The following is a 21,122-nucleotide window of genomic DNA, read 5'->3' on the forward strand; positions in this document are numbered from 1 at the left end:
TTCACTCATGGGGTGAGGAACGCCAAGTGCTGGAGCCACCGGAGCCGGGAGAGAGGCAGGAGGCAGCTTCTCCCTCTAAGCCTCCAGGAGGAGCAGCCCAACTGGCAGCTTGATTTTAGACTGTGGCCTGCAGAACTGTGGGAGAGTAAATATCTATTGTTTTAAGCTGCCCTGTTGGTGATCATCTGTCATGGCGGCCCTAGGAAATGAATGCGGCAGTGGTGCTGGTTTTCTGTTTCCAGTGAAAAGTTTTCGTCTTAAATAAATTGAAGTTAAAAGGCAAACATTTTAGAGTCAAGGAAGCAAGGCCAGGTGTTGTGGCACTTGCCTGTAGGCCCAGCTACTCAGGACACTGAGTTGGGAGGATTGCTTGAGTCTGAGAGATCCAGGCTGCAGTGAGCTGGGACCACACCGGTGCACTCCGGCCTGAGCAACATAGCAAGACCCCGTCTCAAAAAAGAAAAAAAAAAAAATGGCAGGGAAGCGACAGTGCGACAGTGGAGGTGACAGGCCGGCGTGTGTTCAGGGGGCACAGGCTGCCCTCTGGGAGGAAGTCAGACTGAGCCAGGCAGTGTCAGGACTGCAGGGACCAGGCAGAGCAGGGTGGGCCCCAGGGCAGGTGCACAGCCTGGGAGCCCAGGTGGCTGGTCTCTAAGTGGGGGTGGGTAGACCCAGGAGCCCTGGGGCTGTGGAGGATAGGGAAGCTTCACACTGTCCATCGGGCAGCCTTGAGTGAATCCCCAGGAAGCCCCTTCACCCCATGGGTGATTCAGAACCAACTTTCTTTTGGAGAACAGCTCTTTAGAGGTTAAGGGTTTTTTCCCAACGCCATGAAGTGCCACAGAGCAGCAGGAGGTGGGGGAAGGGGGTTTCCAGCAGCTGGCTGGCCAGCAATTGGTCTTCCCCTAGAGGTCACCGGCAGGCAGGGCACTACTACCTGCCCTTGCCGGCTCCTCCCTCTAGCTACCGTCAGGATGCTCCGGGCCTGTTGGGCATATCCACTGGACCCTGTGAGGCTTCGCTTCATGGCTACGGAGTGGGACCCTCCCGAGGCTCTGGGGAAAATACTGACAGCAGCCGGTCTACGCACATCACTTCCAACCACTGAGCAGGGGATATACAGACATGCTCTGGGGACACCAGAGATGCGGCCCCAGCCTCTCAACCAGCCCCAGGCAACCCCTGGGTTTGAACCTGGGCTGGGAATGCAAGGAGGGAGGAGCTGTCACCCAGCAGGTCTCAGACATGTAAATGCCCACAAGGCCTGAGACCCGGGTGAAGCGGGGGCATGGGAGGGCAGCTCTGCCCTGGGCAGTGGCTTCCTCCTGTTGGCATAGCCCCAACCCTTGGCATGCGGTGAAGGAAAGGGGTTCCTTGTTCATTCTTTCTTGACTCAACTTGGTTTTCCTCTCAAGACCCAGAAGTTCCTGGCCATTTCTGGGTAGGGTTTAAGCCGGATGGTCAGATTTTGAGAACCTGTGATCCTGTTTCCAGGGATTCCTGGGTTTCACGCTGGTGGACGTTGGTGTTTCCGAGTCATGCCCACTCCAGCACTTCACCTGACTCTGTCCTCGGTGGGGAGTCTTCCTGCTTCCCTTGGCCTAGCCTGGCAACAATGCGGCTGCTCGCTACGCTTGTCCTGCAAGGTAGGGCTTGGCTGTCCCACTCCACAGATGCAGAGCCTGAGGCCTGGATGGGCAGCCACCTGCCCAACAGGGAAAAGATGCAGAATGTGGACCACGATCCCTGCACCCAGCAGAGGTAGGGCGGGGACACTTCCTGATGGGGCCGACTGCCCCTGAGCAGTTATTCCCGGTCTCCGGTTAGTATGAGCCCCGACAACCTTTTAGGAACCCAGGGATGGGAGGGAACTTGGCACAGGGAGGAGGGAGAGGGAGGGGCTCCAGCCACCACACCCCTGCCAAGCGGCTGCGCCGGGATGAGGGGTCATTGGCTGGGAACCTTCCCCTGTACCAGGCCACAGCCTCCTGCCACAGCCCCCAAGAGCAGCACGCTACATTCTTGGTAACTTTTTTTCTCTTTTATTGCCAAGTTTAAATTTACAAGGAAGTTCCAGTTTTCATTTCCACCCTCGTGTTCGGTACCCATGAAGCATGAGTCACGCTGGCGAAAGGAGGTACTTCCCTAGAGCGGTCCCGAGGCTCAGCGGCATCGAGGTTTTCCAACCCTCGGTCCTCACTGAGACAAAAATTATTTACATATTTTTAGTTCAAGGAAACATAAGGAACTCGTACAGTGTATGCCCAATGTCAAGATGACTACATTAAATGCTTCAGATTCATTTATTGCATCTAGACAAGAAGACCAAAATCAGTTCACCCCACGCCTTTTCAAAAAACGGTGCATCTCAGAGACCTTAGAGGAATCTAGCGCGTGTCTGGCAGGGTTGCGCTTCTTCACCTGCCCCTTGGGTTGCTTGTGAACGCCAGCGTTTGGGTCATGGGAGGCTGCCAAGGCTGGGGGAGAGGGACCAGGTTGGGAGGGCGGCAGAGGAGGGGCTGCTCACGGAGGCCTCTCCTCCCAACCCTAGGCCATAGCGGAGGCTGGCCCTTCTGCCTGGGGGAGCACCTCAGCTGGCCTCATCTGACCTGCTGGGACAGGTACCTCCCACGTACAGAAAGGGATGAGCACACCTCCACAGCAGCATTCAAAGCCAAGGTTTGGGAGTTCCTGCGGCCTACCCTGCTCCCTGACTTGGCAAACCGAGCCAGATGGTGCACAGCGGAAGGGTGGACCAGGGCCTGGGCCATAACTCTAAGTGCTCTCTGCAGGGACTCGGGGGGCGGGCCAGATGGGTCTGTGGGGGCTGACCTCAGATCTCTGAGGCTATGACCTGAGTGTCAGAAGCCACAGCCCCCGCTGTGGGCCTTCTCACCCTCCTGGTTCTTCCTCCGGATGCCAGGGACCCAGCATGTCTCGTCTGGACTGGCCTGTCTGGGAGTGCCCCAGCTATGAGGTTTGCGGGGAGCTCCTGAAGACACAGCTGTGCCCACTGCCGCTGAGACCCGGATGAGGTGGGGTCCTTTGGAGCCAAAATGGCTGGTGGCCTCCAATGGGCTCCCAGACCTCCTTACATAAGAAAAGCTTCTGGGAGTCCTGGTTATAGGAAATCCTCACCCCACATACCTGGAGGTGCCCCCAGAGGCAAGTCGCCAGCCCCAGCTGAAAGAGGCCCCTGAGAGTGACCCTGCAAGCCTGCACAGGGGAACTGCCGTCCTTGGCCAGGGATGCAGGGTAGAAGCCCTGCCCTGAGCAGTGTCTTTTATCCTCTGCTGGTCCTCCCGGGCATGCTGTCCAGCCCTGGCCAAGAACTCTCTCCTTCAGTGCTCAGTGTTCACAAGGCCAGCTGGAGCCCAGAGACTTCTGATAGCAGGCTGGTGGCCCACCCGTGTGGCGTGGAGTGAGCTGCAGGCTGTTCCTCCCAGTCATGCGTTGGGGCGGGGCAGCCACTTGCCTTCTCTAGTTTCTGCTGCCCCATAGACAGAGTCATTTCAAAACCAGAAGTGCATGTCTCAGGGGCTAGCCAGCTTCGGCCAGCTTGATCCTCTCTACCCCTCTTGCTCTTGCAAAATTAAGCAACACACAGGCTGCTTGCTGGGTGTGGGGTATCCCGTCTCCTGATGCTGTGGTCCTTCTCCCCATGATGGTCTTCCCCCTGCCCTACTCTGCCTTCCTTCTCTTCCAGGGACTCTGCACATGGCCATGGTGGTCACAGTTTGCCCTTCCTTGGGGTTTCTGCCCACGTGGCCCTCTTTCTGAGCTGTGTCTTTTCTCTATTGAAGCAAAGGTCCTTGTACCTGCAGCCATGAAGGCTGGGTGGGCACAGCTACCCGGAGGGCTTCTGATGACCCACGAAGGCTGGGTGGGCACAGCTACCATGGGCGCCACTCCCCCTCCTTGGCAGGACTGTGTTTCCTTCAGGAGGCTGAAAACTGCCCTTGGCAGGCTGTGCCGGGACAGCTGGCTTGGCAGAGGAGATAGAGACTCTGTTCCTCTAAAATGCAGGCGGTAAAAGATCTCAGCGCGGCTACCCAGGCTACCCCATGGCCAGGCTCCGGCGGACACCTAACGCCCCTGGTGGGCACATCTGTGGGCAGGTCTGGAGGAAAGTTGTGGAAGGTCTCACCAGTGACTAGAGAGGTGAGGGGCCGCTGGCCCTGGTGGACTTGGGGAGGGTGGATGACGGCCCGGGCCGTGAGTGCTGTGTCCGGCTCCCAAGCTGGCTGAGTAGAAAGGAACATCTTCGGGGCTGTCTGATGCATCTGGGTCCTTGCCTGTACACACCCAGCCTGAATGGGGAAGGGAACCATGGGGATTTAATTTTCAGATCAGCAGCAGTAGCAGAAAGGGAGAGTGACAGACTCAGAGCTCTGGGGACACCACGCCCTTGCAGCTGGAGGGGAGCTGGCTCTGGGTCATCTCTCAGCACACGTGGGCACACACAGTCGAGTGGCAGGTGACGCTGAGGGTGGCTTCCTTTGATTTCCATCATGGCCACAGGGTCTGGAGTCTTCACAGTCCCAAGTGGTTCGTTCTTAGAGATGGCAACACTGAAGAAGATGCTGGAAGCTGTCTCTGTTTGGTTTTGGTGACGAGAAATGAGGAAGCGTCCTGAGTGGGGAGCTGGCTACATTCTTTTCCTGGAGAAATCTTTCCATGATGGGAGGCCTCTCGGCTGCTACGGCAGAAAACCGTCCAGCCCTCTCAGCTCTGTGTGTACCTGAGAATACATGTATCTCCCTTGTTTTTGTTTAAAAAATAATCTAAACTTTCCAGGAAGGTACTTCATTATTCCACAGGTTTGCAGAGTTAGTGAGTAACAAAGAATCACTTAAGTAAATGGAAAAAGCCACACTAAGAACTCTAAAACATCAGGAAAGGTCCAGTGAAAATGATAATGAAATCTTAACTGTATTATTACACTTTTCACATGACATCAAACCTTAGTGCTGATGTTTTTGGACTCTTTTTTTAAATAGAAGTTTTAAAAATAAATGTTCACCTGCTGCCAAAAGCGGAAATAAATATCCAAAGGAGATGTTTATCTAAGTCTGCTTTTCTACAAATTTCTACGTACAGTGACCTGGTCCAATTCTTCTGTGCACACTGGGGCTGGTGACAGAGGAGCCATATGACAGAGGAAGCAAGAGGTGCCAGTGGGTCCTGCCACCCAGGGCTCAGAGACACGGAGCCCAGGCAGCTCCCTGAGGTGGCTGGTGCAGTCATCTACATTCGCCAGGGTGTCTCCGCTGGTCCCAGCCTGCACGTGAAGAGATGCAAAGTGAAAAAGGAATTCAAGGGCAACATGGCCTTCTTCCCATTCAAGGGAGCGCAGGGATAGGTGGTTGAGATGGCTGCTGGGAGCTGCAGAGAACGGTGGGTGCTCCCAGCATGTCTTGCCAGTCAGCGGCACTGGGGTCCCTACCAGCAGGGCCACACAAAGGGAGGCCCCAGCACTGACTCAGTCCTCAGCAGGGCCCACAGGCTCAGCACATGCAGCCTCTTCGCCCAGGGGCTCCGTGCAGGCGGCGGCTGGTGTGGACAGCGGGGGGATGCCGGTGAGGCTGCGGAGGCTGTGGGGGTCAACTGGGGGGACAAGGGTCAGCGACTCGACGCTCAGCGTGTCAGCCGTGTCCTCGCAGAGCAGGGAAATGGTGGGCTGCTGGGCAGGGACGAGGCTGGGGGATAGGCTGGCTGTCTCCACGGCTGCGCTCCTGGCCATGTTCTTGCTGGGCTTGGAGTCTGCTTCCGTTTCGTTGACGATTACCAACTGGTCAGGAAGGTGAGGCTTAGGCAGTTCTGGAGTCATGGGGGCATCTGGATTGGGGGAGAGAAACCAGAAACACACTGAGCCCTTGAGACATCCCGTTGCGCTGTGCCCTCTGCTCCCATCCTGAACCGTGGCCCTGGTGAGCTAGGTGGGAGGTGGCTGGCTGGTGTGAGGGCTCAACGTGGCTCCACTCACTCCTTTTGGGGCCACAGAACCTGCAAAACCCAGTCTGACCTAGGCCTGGGGAAAATGCAGCAGGGCCTAGGGTTACCCTGACTTGTGATATGAGGGGAAAATTCAGGGCCTGTGCAAAATCAGCATGTGGATTTTGTGCAAAAGCACAGCACGTGCAAAAGCACAGTTCCTGGGTGCAGAGACCTGGCTGACAGGATTTATGTGCGGGCAAATCTCAGGCCTGCCGGATAATAAATACTTGTTTAGGAAGTAAATGGGCTTGGGTGTGCTCGTAATGTCAGGCCATTTCCAGAGTATACATTTGATGACATTTACCCAAGAGGAAACCCACTGCAATATTTAAAAAAAAAAAAAAAAAAGAAAGAAAAAAAGGAAATTCTGTAGAACTTTTCAGCTTGCAAAACCAAAACAAAACCTTGGCCTGCCTCCTCCTGCTCCTCAAAGTGCTGAACCAGCACCCACCAAGGGGCTGCTGTGGTTAGTCAGGCCATTACTGTCCCAAGCTTCCCGGCGGCGGCCACTGAGAAACCACGCCAGGACCAAGGCAGGCGAGGTTCCACCCAATGCAGTTATTCTTAGGGCAGCAATTTCTTTTCTTGGTGCTTTTTTTTTTTTTTTTGGCAGAGTCTCACTCTGTTGCCCAGGCTGGAGTGCAGTGGCGTGATCTTGGCTCACTGCAACCTCCACCTCCCAGGGTCAAGTGATTCTCGTGCCTCAGCCTCCCGAGTAGTTGTGATAACAGCCGTCTGCCGCCACATCTGGCTAATTTTTGTATTTTTGTAGAGATGAGGTTTCACCATGTTGGCCAGGCTGGTTTCAAACTCCTGACCTCAAGTGATCCGCCCGCCTCGGCCTCCCAAAGTGCTGGGATTACAGGCATGAGCCACCACGCCCGGCCCTTGGTGCTTTTCCAAATCCTACAGACACACGGTGGCCCATCTGCCTTCTAATGATGAACCTGCCTGAACAGAAACACCAGATGCAGCTGGAATTCATCGTGGAAAACATATTCCAGCACTTTAGATGCTGGGTGTTTAAAAACATTGAGAAGACGAGAGTGGGCATCCTGCTTGGAGAGTGAATTCTCATTTGCACAGAGCTGGGGGTCCCCAAGCCATGGCAGGAGGTGCTGACGATGCCATATCAAGCTAAGAGTGACAGCAGCCTGGGGCCCGGGAAGCATGGTAGAATTTTTTTTTTTTGTTCAGCGTGATTCCAGTTTAGTTTTTTATTTTCTAAGTCAGGCCAAAATAAAACAGAACAGCAAACGGAACATAAAGCAAAATAACGGAAAAACAAAGAACGAAATAAAAGCAGGCAGCATATAGAAAGGGAAGAGGGAGAGGAAGAGAGCTCTCATCATGGAGCGAAAGCACAAGAGACAGACTGGATTTCAAAGCACACACCAGCATTTCTCCCCACAAGACTCCGGGCAAGATGAACTCTAAAAGGTTCCAATTCATTTCATTTCTTTTGTCTGAGATGGGGTCTCACTCTGTCACCGAGGCTGGAGTGCAGTGGCATGATCATAGCTCACTGCAGCCTCAACCTTCTGGGCTCAAGCAGTCCTTGAGTACTCACTGCCTCATGCCTCAGCCTCTTGAGTAGCTGGGACTACAGGCCCGTTCCACCACATCTGGCTAATTTTTAAAATTTTCTGTAGAGACAGGGTCTTGTTACGTTGCCCACGTTGGTCTGGAACTTCTGGGCTCAAGCAGTCCTTCTGCCTTGGCCTCTCAAAGTGCAGGGATGTGCACAGGTGTGAGCCACTGTGCCCAGCCCAATTAGATTCTTCCTAAGGCCTTTTTTTAAAAAGAGAGAGAGAGAGAGAGAAGATCTAGAGGAAACCATTGCATGAGGCTTTGGTCCTCGCTCTGGGAGGGTGGCAATGGGCATCAGTGAACACTAGTGGAAAAAGTGATTTGAGGTGTGATTTGAGCCCACAAATGCTGAGTAAACACTACATGGTTTCTTTGAATTTCAACTAATTTGCTCCATTCAGTAAGGAGGCTTGTGGTGCTGGGCTGGTTTCAGCTCAGGCGTGCACCCTGACCTAGCATGATCTGCCTGCTATTCCTCAGAACCTGTGGTTCTCTGCGCAGGGCTCACCTGCTCTGGTGGCCTCTGCCCTTGCTTCAAATGGGCATGAGCAGATCTATGACGAACTCACACACATGTGGATCCACATATAAGTTTCGCTGCTGAGGAGGCAGTTTAGAAATGACTAACTCCCCAAATGGTACTGTCCTACCATCTGGAGACAGAGTAGCCAAACGTTTCCTTCATGTTTTCTTAAAACTTCTATGTAAGTGTTTTCTCTCTTTGCTCAAGTCCGCATTTGCATGCAGATACTCAAAATGCTGGCCAACTTCGTTCTCTGCTCCTTAATGGGGTGTTTGGTGATGAGAATAATCAGGGATGTGGAAACCTTGTAGGCAAATATATCAAAAAGAGTAAACCAATTAACAAACAATAGCACGCGCACAGAACTGTTTCTTCTTCAGGAAAAGGACCAACAATTTTTATTAAAAGGATTCGTTTTCCCCCTAAAGGTAGCCTCTTTTTTAATAGGAAGAAAATAACCCCTTCTTACCCATTGCCTACGACCTGGCCTTGTTGTTGCTGCACTGCTTCCTGAACTTCATCTACACGTGTATCCAACCAAGGGAGGTAAAAAAGGAGAACTCTGCCAGGTTTTCACTGGGGGGAAAATTACCCAGTGAGGACACATTTTGTTTCTAGTCAAGCGCTGAACTGCAAAAGTTACTGGTGAAGCCCTGGCTTCGTGCTTGCTGGTGTTTTTGAACTCGAGGGCCACAAGTTGAGGCCAGGCCCAGGAAATGAGGGATTTGGAGAAAAGTCTGACTTCCTGGCCATGGGCTGGGGAGACAGCGCCGAGGGGGTAATGGGACGTTCAGGAAGGCCATGTTTCCACAAGCAGTGGACAGACCTCCTGTGGCTGTGGCCTGTGAGGACACCAAGGCAGCAGGTCCCCCACATGCCTGGCCAGCACCTCTGAAACTGATCTGCAGGTCTAGGATGGGGCTTTAACATATCCTTGTCAAGCAAGTGGTGACTTCCAGCAAAAACTTGGATTTGTTGTGCTGGGCTGGGAAAAGGTGGGGCTGAGTGTTGTGGGGAAGAAAAGGATGGTACCTGTAGAACAAGTGCAGGGCAAAGCTCAGAGAAAATAGGATTTCAACACAAAAGAAGGCAAAGGCTCCCAGCAGACAAGCGCAAGGCCAATGGAGAAAAGCGCATCAGAAACCAGAGAAGAAGCGTCACAGGGGAGGCAGCAGGGATGGTCCCAACAGCGAGCCAGGCTGCTGGGTGGCGGCCCATGGACTAGCCTCATCGCTGTGTGGGTGCTACTCAGAAAGGGATATGGGGGGGGCCACATCCATCCATGTGTCTACGAAGGAAATGGCTCTTGGCCTTTGGTCAAAACAGGACTGAATTTGTCACTTATCTTAGAGCAAGGCCAGGGGAAGAAAGGAAAAAAGAAACGAGACTTCTTGGTTGCTTTCTACAAATTCTCACTTCGCCAGCCAACTGCCGCCCAACCCCCATGGCCTAAACTGCGGGGACCCCTGGGGGACTTGGCGGGAGCATCTGCTTCTGGCCCGGGCTGAGCCTGATGCTGCTGCACACTTCACAGAGGACAGCGTTTCCAGGCTGTACAGGTCTGGCTCAGAAGGACCGCCGTGAAGGTCAAGGGCCGGGGATCTGGTTTTCACATGAGGTGAGGCCAGAAAGGGAGCAGGGAGAGCCAACTTTGGGGGAAACTGGGGAAGTGCCGCCTTGGCAAATGGCTCTGTGCTCAGGCCCAGCTTGGCCCACCTTGCCAGCGTGGACCCTGCCGACTGTGGAAATGCAGCATGGCGAGTGGACGTCGCGGCCCGAGCGGCTCCCAGGGGAGACCTGCCTGAATTGACTGTGCGTGAGGTGTCGTGGCAGCCGCCGTTCGGAGCACTAAACCCAGTGGCCGCCATGACTGTCGGCCTCCGACAGGCTGAACACTCGCCGGCGTCCTTTCCTGCCACTTCTGACTAGAGGGAAAACACAGCGACAGATCATAGAAAGCCTTTAACAATGGGACGGCAGAGGCGACATGGAGGGGACACAGAGCAGCAGTGGACGCTGAGCACTGACGGCGGGGGGGGAGTCGTGGGGCAGTGCCCAGCATGGGCTTGTGGCCACCGGAGCATGGGGTGCTGGCCCCCCATGCAGAGAAGACACCCCCCATGCAACCCCCAGGACGAGGCAGGGTTGGGATCACTCAGAACCAAGTTGTTCACTCGTGCATCTTAATCGGGGGCAGAGAAGGTGGGGTCCTGTTGGAAAGGAAAGACGGGTTCATCCGCAACATCTAGTCTCGGTCGGAAGCCTCAGGGGACAGAAGAACAGAATCACCTGTCGGTTTTAGATGTGGCCCAGGAGTTAGGACACGAAAACCCTGCATCCTCAGGACAGTGTGAGGAGGGCAGGGTGTGTGGCTGGAGGACTGGTGTCAGACCAGCTAAGTGAATCAAGCAGATTTCTGACCCCAAGTGAGGAAGTTCTTGGTGTTACACGCTGACGCCAACAGCACAGCTCCGAGTCCTGGGAAAGCTCAGATGCTCGAGGCGCTCCACGAGCCTCTCCCTCAGCCACCTATCTGGGCAGCGACTTGGTGACCCGTGCCTTTGAAAATCAAGACTGAAACACAGCAGGAGAGCTGAGACCAGGTGCCAGGTGGCCAAGTGGGGCTTCTAATTGGCTGAAATAAAAACGTCAGGAGCATCTCACTGCGAAGGGAGAAACCACACTCTCAGAGACAAAGGCGGGTGAACACACAGCTTGAAAGTGACACCATAGAGCACTACAGTGTGAAGGTCCTTAGATGCCACTGGACTATACACTGAAAAATGGCGAAAATAGTAAGGTTTATGTTATCCGTATGTTACCACAATAAAAAAGGATGATGCCACAGAGAAAACTGAGGAGAAAAGGGAACATATCTTATTTGGGGTTTCTATCCTTAAAACTCCAGCAGGACAGTGGTGACCGAGTTCAGTGGCACGCGGGTGGGTTTCAGGCCATCTGACTCTCAGTTGGCCCAAATGGGAGGTGTCGTGGGGTGAAGGGGGCTCATATGGACACAGACACAGGGGTGGGTCCACATGGGAGGGAAGCCAGGGAAGCTCCCTGTACTGGGCTGTCAACAGCAGCCAGACCCGTCTTTCTTTCTATAAAACCTCAGGGGACAATCGAGCTGGCCATGGCTCATAACCCAATGTGGTTTTGTTTGTTTGTTTGTTTTGAGACAGAGTCTCGCTCGGTTGCCCAGGCTGGAGCGCAGTGGCATGATCTCAGCTCACTGCAACCTCTGCCTCCCAGGTTCAAGCAATTCTTCTGCCTCAGTCTTCTGAGTAGCTGGGATTACAGAATGCCTGCCACCATGCCTGGCTAATTTTTGTATTTTTAGTAGAGATGGGGGTTCACCAGGTTGGCCCGGCTGATCTCGAACTCCTGACCTCACGTGATCCACCCGCCTTGGCCTCCCAAAGTGCTGCAATTACAGGCATGAACCATCACACTCGGCCCTTTTTGTTTTTTAAAAATGAATATTTAATTACACCTACTATGTGCTCCCCCAAATTAAAAATAAATAAATAAGCAGGCTGACATTCATGCTGTTGTCAGTTTTGAACAAACGGTTTTCTGTCTTCCCAATGTAGCTCACGTGGAATGTATATGAACTCCAAGTAATCTGGAGCTCAGAGGTGTGAGTGGGTTGTTTAAGAAACTCACTGTAGGTTAGAGTTCTTATCTGAGGAGATGGTTTTCCTATCAGCATCTCACCCAGAGAGTGTGAGTGTGTGTATGTGACTGTGTGCATGTGTGTGTGAGACCATGTACATACATTTGTGACTGTGTGCATGTATGTCAATGTGGCTGTGTATTTATGTGTGACTATGTAAGTCCATCTGTATATCTGTGACTGCGTAAGCATGTGCAGTGGCATATGTGTGACTGTGTATGTGTGTGACTATGCATGCTCATTTGTATATGTGAGTGTGTATGTGCAGTGACATGTGTGTGACTGTATATGTGTGTGTGACTGCGTATGTATGTATGTGTGGGAGTGTGACTATGCATGCACATTTGTAGGTGTGAGTATGTGTACTGGCATGTGTATGACTGTGTATGTGTGTGTAACTATGCATGCACATTTGTATATGTGAGTGTGTATGTGCAGTGGCATGTGTGTGACTGTGTATGTGTGTGTGACTATGCATGCACATTTGTATATGTGAGTATGTGCAGTGGCATGTGTGTGACTGTGTATGTGTATGTGACTATGAGCATGTATATATGTGTGGGAGTGTGACTATGCATGCACATTTGTATATGTGAGTGTGTATGTGCCCTGGTATGTGTATGACTATGTGTGGGAGTGTGACTATGCATGCACATTTGTATGTGTGAATGTGTATGTGTACTGGCATGTGTGTGACTGTGTGTGACTATGCATGCACATTTGTATGTGTGAGTGTGTATATGTACTGGCATGTGTGTGTGTGGGAGTGTGACTATGCATGCACATTTGTAAGTGTGGCTGTATGAACATGTGCATTGTCATGTGTGACTGTGTGTGTGCAGAAGTGTCACTGTGTGGGTGCACAGTGGTATCCCAGAAGATATTTCTAATGTTTTCCTGTGGCCCCACATGTGGTTCTAAAATTGGGTAGTTTTTCACTTTCCCGCTGTATATTCTTTGCAAGTTCAGCTTCTCAAAACCATAAAATGTTTAAGGGGAAAAAATGCTGATTCCAACCCTGCAATTTTCTCACTAGGGGCTGGCTGAGGCCTGCCAGGCTAGCTCTGCTGGATGTGTGGGCGACAAGATGCCTGGCTCCTGGACACGTCGTGGGGAGGGTGTTGGGCTCTCCCCACAGAGCACTGGAGGATCTCACAGCACTTCTTGAAAGGACCGGCCATTAAAGTGCCCTGGGGCACAGTTACTCGGGTCATCAGGGAGTTCAGTGTCGACTTTCCCTTTGGTCTGGGGCCGGCACTGAAAGAGCCACTCCAGGGCATCCATAGCTCTGCCGCTGGTGTGCGAATGAGGCTCAGAGGCAGGTGCTGCACCCAGAGGGAGCCTCCAGGTGACCAGGGAGCCAGTGACCCCTCGGGGCTGTCCCCTTCCCCCTTCTGGCTGAGAGTCCCTCGCCTGTGCTGGGCCTGAAGCTACCACTGGGCCATAGGCTGTGGCCCTGATGGGCATGGGAACTGTTCCTCAAAGGTGTCCTTCCCCTGCCCACAGCCCATCTGCATTTGGGAAGACAGAATGTACAGGCAGACCCCAGGGAGATGGGCAAAAGGAATCCACTGGTCTCCAGGAGACTGTGGTTTTGGGCCCTGGTGGATTCATGTGAGACCCAAAGGCCACCTTCCTCATGGACCAGGGCCTCGCCAACCCCTCGTCCCCCGGCTGTCATCTCCAGCAATGCCACCTCTGGGAGCCTCCCGCAGCTGTTCTGTGTCAGCTGTGGGAACCTACTGCACCTTTCCTTTGTCACAGTTTGTAACTGCACGTGCTTCTGGGTGGCCACCTGATAGGCCTCAGGCAGCCCGCCTGCCTGCAAGATCATGCTTTTTGCCACATTGTATCCCGAATGCTGTGCACAGTAGGGACTTATCCTAATCCTGCTTGCTTACAAAAAAATAGTTTAGTGAGACAGGGAGTGGAGTGCCCAAACCCAGGGAAGATAAGATCCAGGGAGATGAGCCACTAAGAGGATGGAAGGCCACGTGGGGGCTGGGTGGGTGGAGAGACCTCTTGGATCAGGTCTCAAGTCCACAAAACCAAGAGGAGAGCCTGAGCCTAAATCCTGGGAGCGAGGCTGAGGTCCCCACAGGAAAGTGAGAACATGTTTGGGATAAATGTGGGGAGTTTTCAACCCCAGGCAGGAAACCTAAGGTCTCCTGAGCTGGACACAGGGTGGAGGCGGAAAACCCAATTGAGCATCAGCTTGTTTCACTGCCTCATGTGGGATGAACCCACGTGGGCTCCCTGGGGTCCACTTTGCTACTGATTTTAAGAAAGCCCCAAGTCTTCCTCCCACAGGGGTTCACACCACCCAGCCTTCTACGGCTGGGGCTGCACATGTTAGCAGGCCTTCATGAGTGGGGCCGTGACTTTTCACTTGGGCCCTAGAGCGGCCATCCATGTTGGAAGGAGAAACACATTTCATGGGCTGCCTCCAACCACGATCCACACTGGGGCCCGGGTCTCTGGGACACCCTGGAGGTGCCTGAGACAGTCTTGGACACCGCATCAGATATTCTGCTAGCTGTTTCAGAAGGTGGGCATGGGCTTTAGGGTTGCCAAGGCTAGGCTTCAGATCCTGGCTCCTCTGCTGGCTAGCTGCATCCTCTGGGCCAAGTTGCACAACCTTTCTGGGCCTCTGTGTTTTCTACTGTACAGTGTGAGGTGGAGCGTGGCAGGATTTAACAAGGGGACTTCTGTGAAGTGCCTACGAGCATGGTGTCTGGCACAGGCGGGCTCAATTTCAGGAGTGTCCACCTGGGATGCCACATAGCAGGTGCACACTGAGAAGGCCCTGCTGTGGCTACAGCAGGAGCCCATGCTGACTGGTGGGTGCCTGGGCCACAACAACTGTCAAAACAGCATGAAGGTCACTCCCAGCTTTCAACAACTTCCTTGAACAATTCAAGTGTTCAAAACCGTGGGCCAGAGCTATGGAAAATTGGGCCCGTCTCATCACTCGAGGGATGGCATATCTTGTGTACTTTCCCAACCAAACACCTGGCCATGCAAAGTGTGCTTTCAATGGCAAAGGAGGGCCAGGTGTGATGGCTCATGCCTGTAATTCCAGCACTTTGGGAGGCCGAGGTGGGTGGATCACTTGAGGTCAGTAGTTCAAGACCAGCCTGGCCAACATGGTGAAACCCCATCTCTACTAAAAACACAAAAATTAGTTGGGCATGGTGGTGCGCATATGTAATTCCAGCTACTCAGGAGGCTGAGGTGAGAGAATTGCTTGAATCTGGGAGGTGGAGGTTGTAGTGAGCCAAGATTGCGACACTGCATTTCAGCCTGGGCAACTGAGCAAGACTCTGTCTCAAAAAAACAAAAACAAAAACGAAAAAACAAATCAGTGGCAAAGAAGCCACTGGGGTTTGCTAGTTCTCACTTCAGAGGGTCTGGCAGCCGCTCTCTACAAGGGGGAGCTTCCCGGACTCTGGGAGGCTCCATAATCACAGAGACGGGAACACTTCTGACTTAGCACTGTGCCCTCAAAAACCACTTTGAGGACAAGCTGCCCCTTGTGGGGGCTGCAGCTGTCTTCTGCTGTCTAGGCTGAAGGCAGTGGGCGGTTAGGATGAATGAGCTTGGAGGAGAGGTCCTGGCCCACCCTGCTGCTTGGCTGGCCCTTCAAGGATGTCATCCCTGGTGGATCAGGGCCAGGTCCCTGGTGGGTGGAAAATAGGGTGAGCGAGCCATGCAGGGTGACCTTCCTTCATCAAAAGCCTGAATGCTGGGCCGCACTCTGAGCTGATGTCAAATCAGGCAACTGGCAGAAGGGCTCCCATCCCAACAAAGCTGTCTCCCTTCTCCTGCCCTTGGCTTTCTCTCCTCTGCGTCTTGGTGGAACAGCAGGCAGATGTTGGAACCATCTGGTTAGACCCATTCCTACAAGGAACATGGAAAGCCCATATGCTTTGTTCTGGGTGGACTGGGAGGGAGATTGCAGGGTGGCCTGGAAGTCTGGCCTCAAGACAGGGAGGAGCTTGTGGGCTCTGATGTGCTCTCCTGCCAGGGATCAATAGCTACGTCCTGAGGCATCCATAAGAGTAAAGCCCAGGCTGCCCGCCGGGCCCGGCCCTTCATCAGGTGAGTTATCTCAGTGTCTGCAGAGCCGGACAGGCAGGCTGGGCCTCAGGCTTTTACTGTCATGCTGCATAAAGAATGGGGACCTATACGCTCGTCTCCGCAGGCGTGCTGGGGATGCACCAAATGGGAGCAGACACCTCGGAGGTCCTGACTCTCACTTATCGACTGGGACTGCCTGGCCACCTGACAGCCAGGCTAAGAGCCACTGGATTTCTGAGATGAGAAGACACGGCGCTGATACCACGCAGGGGATGGTGGGGGTAGGGACAGAGGGGCTGAGGGACGCCAAGAAAAAAGAAACTAGCACACGCTGCAGACACCAGGCCCTGGGAAAATGCAGAGTTGAAGCTTCAGGGGTCACATTCAGGTGGGCAGCCATATACAGAAGTCCATTTTTGATCATTTTTGATACTGTGGGTCTTTGCTTGTTTTAACTTTAGGCAAAGAAGTGTATGGCTCTTTGCTCACTTAGCTGTTGGCTGTACGTTCTTAAAAATGACAAAAAGGTGACTACAGCTATAAGGGGAAGGAAGCTTTCACTCCCAGTGGAATGGTAAATATGTGCGTTGGGCTGCCCATGCAGACACAGAAGTGCGCACACGCAGGCAGGGGGTGGATGCGCACACAGGCACATGAACACACAACCCTGTACGCCCACCCCTGAGCAAGCATGAAACCGGGATCAAGAGGGCTACTGGGGATGCGCCTTAGTTTCTGAAAGAAGCTCTGCCGGAATCTCCCAGCTACAAGCCTGGCAACAGTGGTGGCATCTGCTTGGATGTGCAGCCAACCTTAAATTGGGCTCAGAAATAGCTCACAAGGGGTGGTCATGTCCTGGAGCAGGTGCTGAGTGGAAGAGGATCTCTCAGTAAGGTGGCTGTGGGGTGACCTTCCTGCCTGGGCCTTGTGAAGTCAATAGGAAATGGAGGTAACATTGTGTGTGGATGGGAGAGACACAGGTGGGTTGGGGTACTCTGAGCCACAGCATGAACTGGAAATGCAAAAGCTAGAAGTGCCAGAGAGAGAGAGGTGTAGGTGCCCAGGGAGATCTTGGCTCCTGGTGCTGACAGGATGGTGACCAAGGGCCCTCGACCTCCCTGGCTCTGCAGTGGCCCGTGTCCTCCTGCCATGATCCATCAATCCAGAACTTAATCAGAGCTGTGCCAGGTGCCCCTGAAATATGATGAGTGAGGGCTCTGGAGGGGAACTTGCAGGAACAATGAAGGATACTGAGGGTCCCCAGTCAGAGGTGCAGGCAGTTGGTGTGACCCCCCTAGACCCATGGTGGGGGGATGCTGCTGGGGCACAGAACATCCCGCTGGCTCAAGGCCATGGATGCTCATCTCTGCTCCTCTGGCTACAATTTGGGGCCATGTTGTTCCAGAGGCCTGGTGTCTGTACTCCCCCACATCTCATGCAGTGAATAGCTCACAGCAGCCGAGAACGAGGAGCCGGGGCATGTCCCATTCCAGGCTGACTCCAGGGGCTCCCATTCACTCCCGGGTTCCCTCTGTGCCATGTCTGAAGTGGAGTAAGTTGAAGGATGGCAGGATACCACTTCATCACATCCTACCAAAGAGTGGCAAAGTGCATGCCTACTCGGAGAACCGGACCGCACCACATTTAAGGATAAAACTGGTATGTTACAGAGGAAAAAAAAAAAATTAGCAGGAACACGATTCTTTTCCCAGACTGCAAACAATCCCCTCGGGAGACCCCTCCTTGTGACACTTAAGACTGTGGAAGTGATGATGGGGTGGGTTTAGGTGCAGCAGGCCTGCTGCCCATCAGCTCTGCAGTCAGTGACAGCTTCGGTGGGGACCGGCCTGAAAAAGGAGCAATTCTTCCCCATCTGGGAGCTGACCCAGCCCGGAAGGGAACATCAAGTTAGAGGACTCTCTAGAGGCTTCAGGTGCAGATCACCTGAGTGACAGCATCCTTCAAGTGCTGTGACAAGGAGGACCTGGAGGTCAGGGGTTTTGGTCATGGCGAGGGATCGCGGGGTTCTCCCAATGTCCCCATATCACTGAGTCACGTGGCCAGTACCTGCTGGGCTCTGGGCTGTGGAGGGGGTGGAGGACGAGCTGGTGCCTCCCGAGTCGCAGTGGCTGGTGCTCCCGCTGCCGCTGGGGCTCCCGCTGGTGGAGGGTGGCGACTGCGAGGACAGGGACGGGGAGCTGTGCTGGTTTATGCACTGGGCCACGGCGAAGCCTGTAAGACAAAGTACCAGGTGACCAAGTGGAAGCAAAGAGCAGGCCTGGGGGCCTCAATTTCACAGTTCCACTGAACAGCTCAACCTCAGTTCCTTGAAAGTCCTGCTCTGTTCCCTGGAACAGGCTGACCTCACTGGTCGTGGCCCTGACCCAGTCACATTTTGAAGCTATTTCAAAGAAAAGGTTTACTACAGGTTTATTTCAAGGAAAAGAGTACAACCAGCCACAGAGCTGAGTGTGGGGCCATGAGTCGTAAATCCGAGTGCCTGATACAGGCTCAGCAGTGTGCCAGCTGTGCCCCTGAAGAGGGACACGCAGCCTCGTGGCAAGTTCACCCAGGGATGCTACATGCCCTCACGGTAGAGTCCCAGGCCTCTGCTGATGGTGCTCAAGGAAGGGCACTGGACCCACGCTCTGAAGTCATATCCGGGCAGGAGGAGAGTGCCCTGGACTCTCCTTCCAGAGAATTTGCTCTGCCCTTCAGGTTCTGGGGAAGTCAGGTTCAGGAACAATGAAAGCTCTGGCAAACAGCTAGTGATGACGGTCTCAAATGGCCCTCAGCATCTCCGGGACCTGGAGGTGGAGTGTGCCCACATGTTTCTGCGGTAAACTGACCCAGCAGGGATGGACAAGCCTCATTTGGAGACACTCAGACCTGGGTGCACCCCTGTTTCCCACACAGAAGCACCAGACACATGAACAGCTATAGTGTTTCTTTTGAGTCTTTCCCAGCCACAACCTGGCGGTAGCATTACCTACCTCCACTATTGTGGGAATAAAATGAGAGAACTATTATCACACTCCAGCACAGGGTGTGGCACATGGTGACAGCTCAGTATACATGTTTGTTCTTTATGTTTTTTTTGAGATTGGGTTTCACTCTGTTGCCCAGCCTGGAGTGCAGTGGTGTGATCTCAGCTGGCTGCAGCCTTGAGCTCCCAGGCTCAAGTGATCTTCCCGCCTCAGCCTCCCGAGCAACTGGGACTACAGGGATGTGCCACCACACCGAACTAATTTTTTTTTCTGTACAGACGGGGGTCCCACTATATTGTCCAGACTGGTCTTGAACTCCTGGACTCAAGTGATCCTCCTGCTTTGGCCTCCCAAAGTTCTGGGATTATAGGTGTGAGCCACCACACTTGACTAATGTGTTCTTTACGATAAATCAAAGCCCCTTTTACCCGGCCCAGTAACCCCTCTTCTGGTGGACATTTGCTTTTCTGCAGGCCACGACTTCAGCCCCTAGGAGCTGAGCAGGACTCATGGTGATGGTGCTTCGTAGTACAGAAGCAACCCCAAACTGCAGTGGAGATATGCGGGGTGGGGTGGGGCGGGGGGCGAGTCCTTCTTCCAGCTGAGAGAGGGGATCTCAACCCTCCTGGTCATTCCCCCAAGACGAGCCACTCCTCAAGCGAATGCATTCACCACAGCCAGCCCCGGACCCCATTCATGCCACCCGCCCTGCCTTAACCTTGCACGGTCTAGCTCTCCGCTGACACCACTTCCAGAAGGCCCTCCTGGCCCTGACCTCACCTTTCTTGAAACTCAGGAAGGCTGCAGGGTGTTAGCAGGGGTTGGCATCCTACAACCTGCTGCCTGCTTAGTAAGTAAAGTTTTATTGGAACAAGCCACAGTCCTTTGTTTACACAGACTATGGCTGTTTTCTCCCTCAGCGGCAGAGTTGAGCAGTTGCCATAGCGACCACATGGCCTGCAAAGCCTAAAAGGTTTTTTTGCCAGGTTACCTGGCTCTGGACAGAAGCAGTGTGCCCATCTGGTGCAGGGGACGACATCCAGGTTATGGCACCAGAGAAGTCTGGTATTTAACCCTCCTCTACTCACTTCCCAGCTGTGGGACCTTGGGCAAGTCCCTGACATCCCTCAGCCTCCTTCCTTTCACCTACAGATGGGACCTGTGGCTCTGTCTCCCCAGCTTAGGGCTTAGCAGGACTCTTCTCCTGGCCATCAGGGAGGGGCTATTTGTACTCAGGTTCATGTGAAGCTGTTTTCATCTAAAGATCAGCTCCTTAAAAGGCAGGGGCCCTATTTATAACCCTAGTTGGGTTTTGGGGGTAACATAACAAGCACTGACTATAATGGCAAGCGCATGGGGCCTGGTGGGAGCAGGGTATGTCTCCAACCGAGGCGGCCATCCTGAGCACCAGCTCCTCTTGAGTGGAGGGTATTTCCTGCCCGCACCTACCGCAGAGGTCTGCTTGTGGAGAGAAAGGCAGGATGAATGTAGCTGGAGTTCTCAGGAAGAGGCACAATGTGATATATTGTGTGTGTGTGTCAGGGCCCCGCTCAGATGAACTACGGCAAACATCCGGCAAATCCAAACACTGGGCAGGAAGATTCCTTGGGGACACTCAGCCGCAGCCTCGTGGAACCAGTTTTATAGCTGCTCACTTCTTAATCACTCAGAGCGGTAAACCCCCCAGTTTACAAGCTGTTTACTTGCCTCGAAAATGAATTACCCCTTAACAAATCAAAATGTCAAGATGGCTTTTCCCGAGCTGCCTATTTATCATGGCCATGAACAGAGGGCCAGCCAGGGGCGTAACAGAGTTGGGATTACACCTTGTGTGCTCCCGACAAAGGCCCTGGCCAGAATGGATCAACGACATGGCTGTTGCCAAGGTGGTCACAGGCCCATTCGAAGAAGACACGTCTTTTCTCTTGCCCTCTTTAAAGCCATGGTTTATTACAGCATCATACACCTAGCTTATTATCAAAAGACATCTGCAGTGGGACATGTAGGGTAGCAGATGAGAAGCTGGCACCGCAGTCAGGATGCTTAAATTCTTTTATTTTGGGAATGGGTTGGGATCAAGTCATAGCTTGGCAGTAAAATCTGCATGCACTGAGTTAAACAGAAAAAAAAAAAAAAAAAATCACCAACCTCCGATCCCACCCATTTGCAGGGTCTAGCTGAGCAGAGGTAACTGAACACATCTCTCCCTCACCCGCTGCTACTACAAATTCCACTTCCCTCCTTTCCACTCTCTCTCCCTTTGCCA

At 53.4% G+C, this 21,122-nt stretch overlaps 1 protein-coding gene across 1 annotated transcript in view; it reads right to left on the bottom strand.

The window, feature by feature from the left end:
- Positions 1-2,026: 2,026 nt before the first annotated feature.
- Positions 2,027-21,122, bottom strand: part of CLEC16A (C-type lectin domain containing 16A) — a 239,410-nt gene continuing 220,314 nt past the window's right edge. The window contains exons 22-23 of the mRNA XM_025370574.1: positions 17,937-18,101; positions 2,027-5,838 (exon numbers count right to left, since the gene is read on the bottom strand). Of these exons, the coding sequence (XP_025226359.1) occupies positions 5,483-5,838; positions 17,937-18,101 (521 nt within the window). The 3' untranslated portion in view covers positions 2,027-5,482. The remainder of the gene's footprint in view (positions 5,839-17,936; positions 18,102-21,122) is intronic.

Source organism: Theropithecus gelada, chromosome 20 (assembly GCF_003255815.1).
Source record: "Theropithecus gelada isolate Dixy chromosome 20, Tgel_1.0, whole genome shotgun sequence".
Lineage (NCBI taxonomy): Eukaryota > Metazoa > Chordata > Mammalia > Primates > Cercopithecidae > Theropithecus > Theropithecus gelada.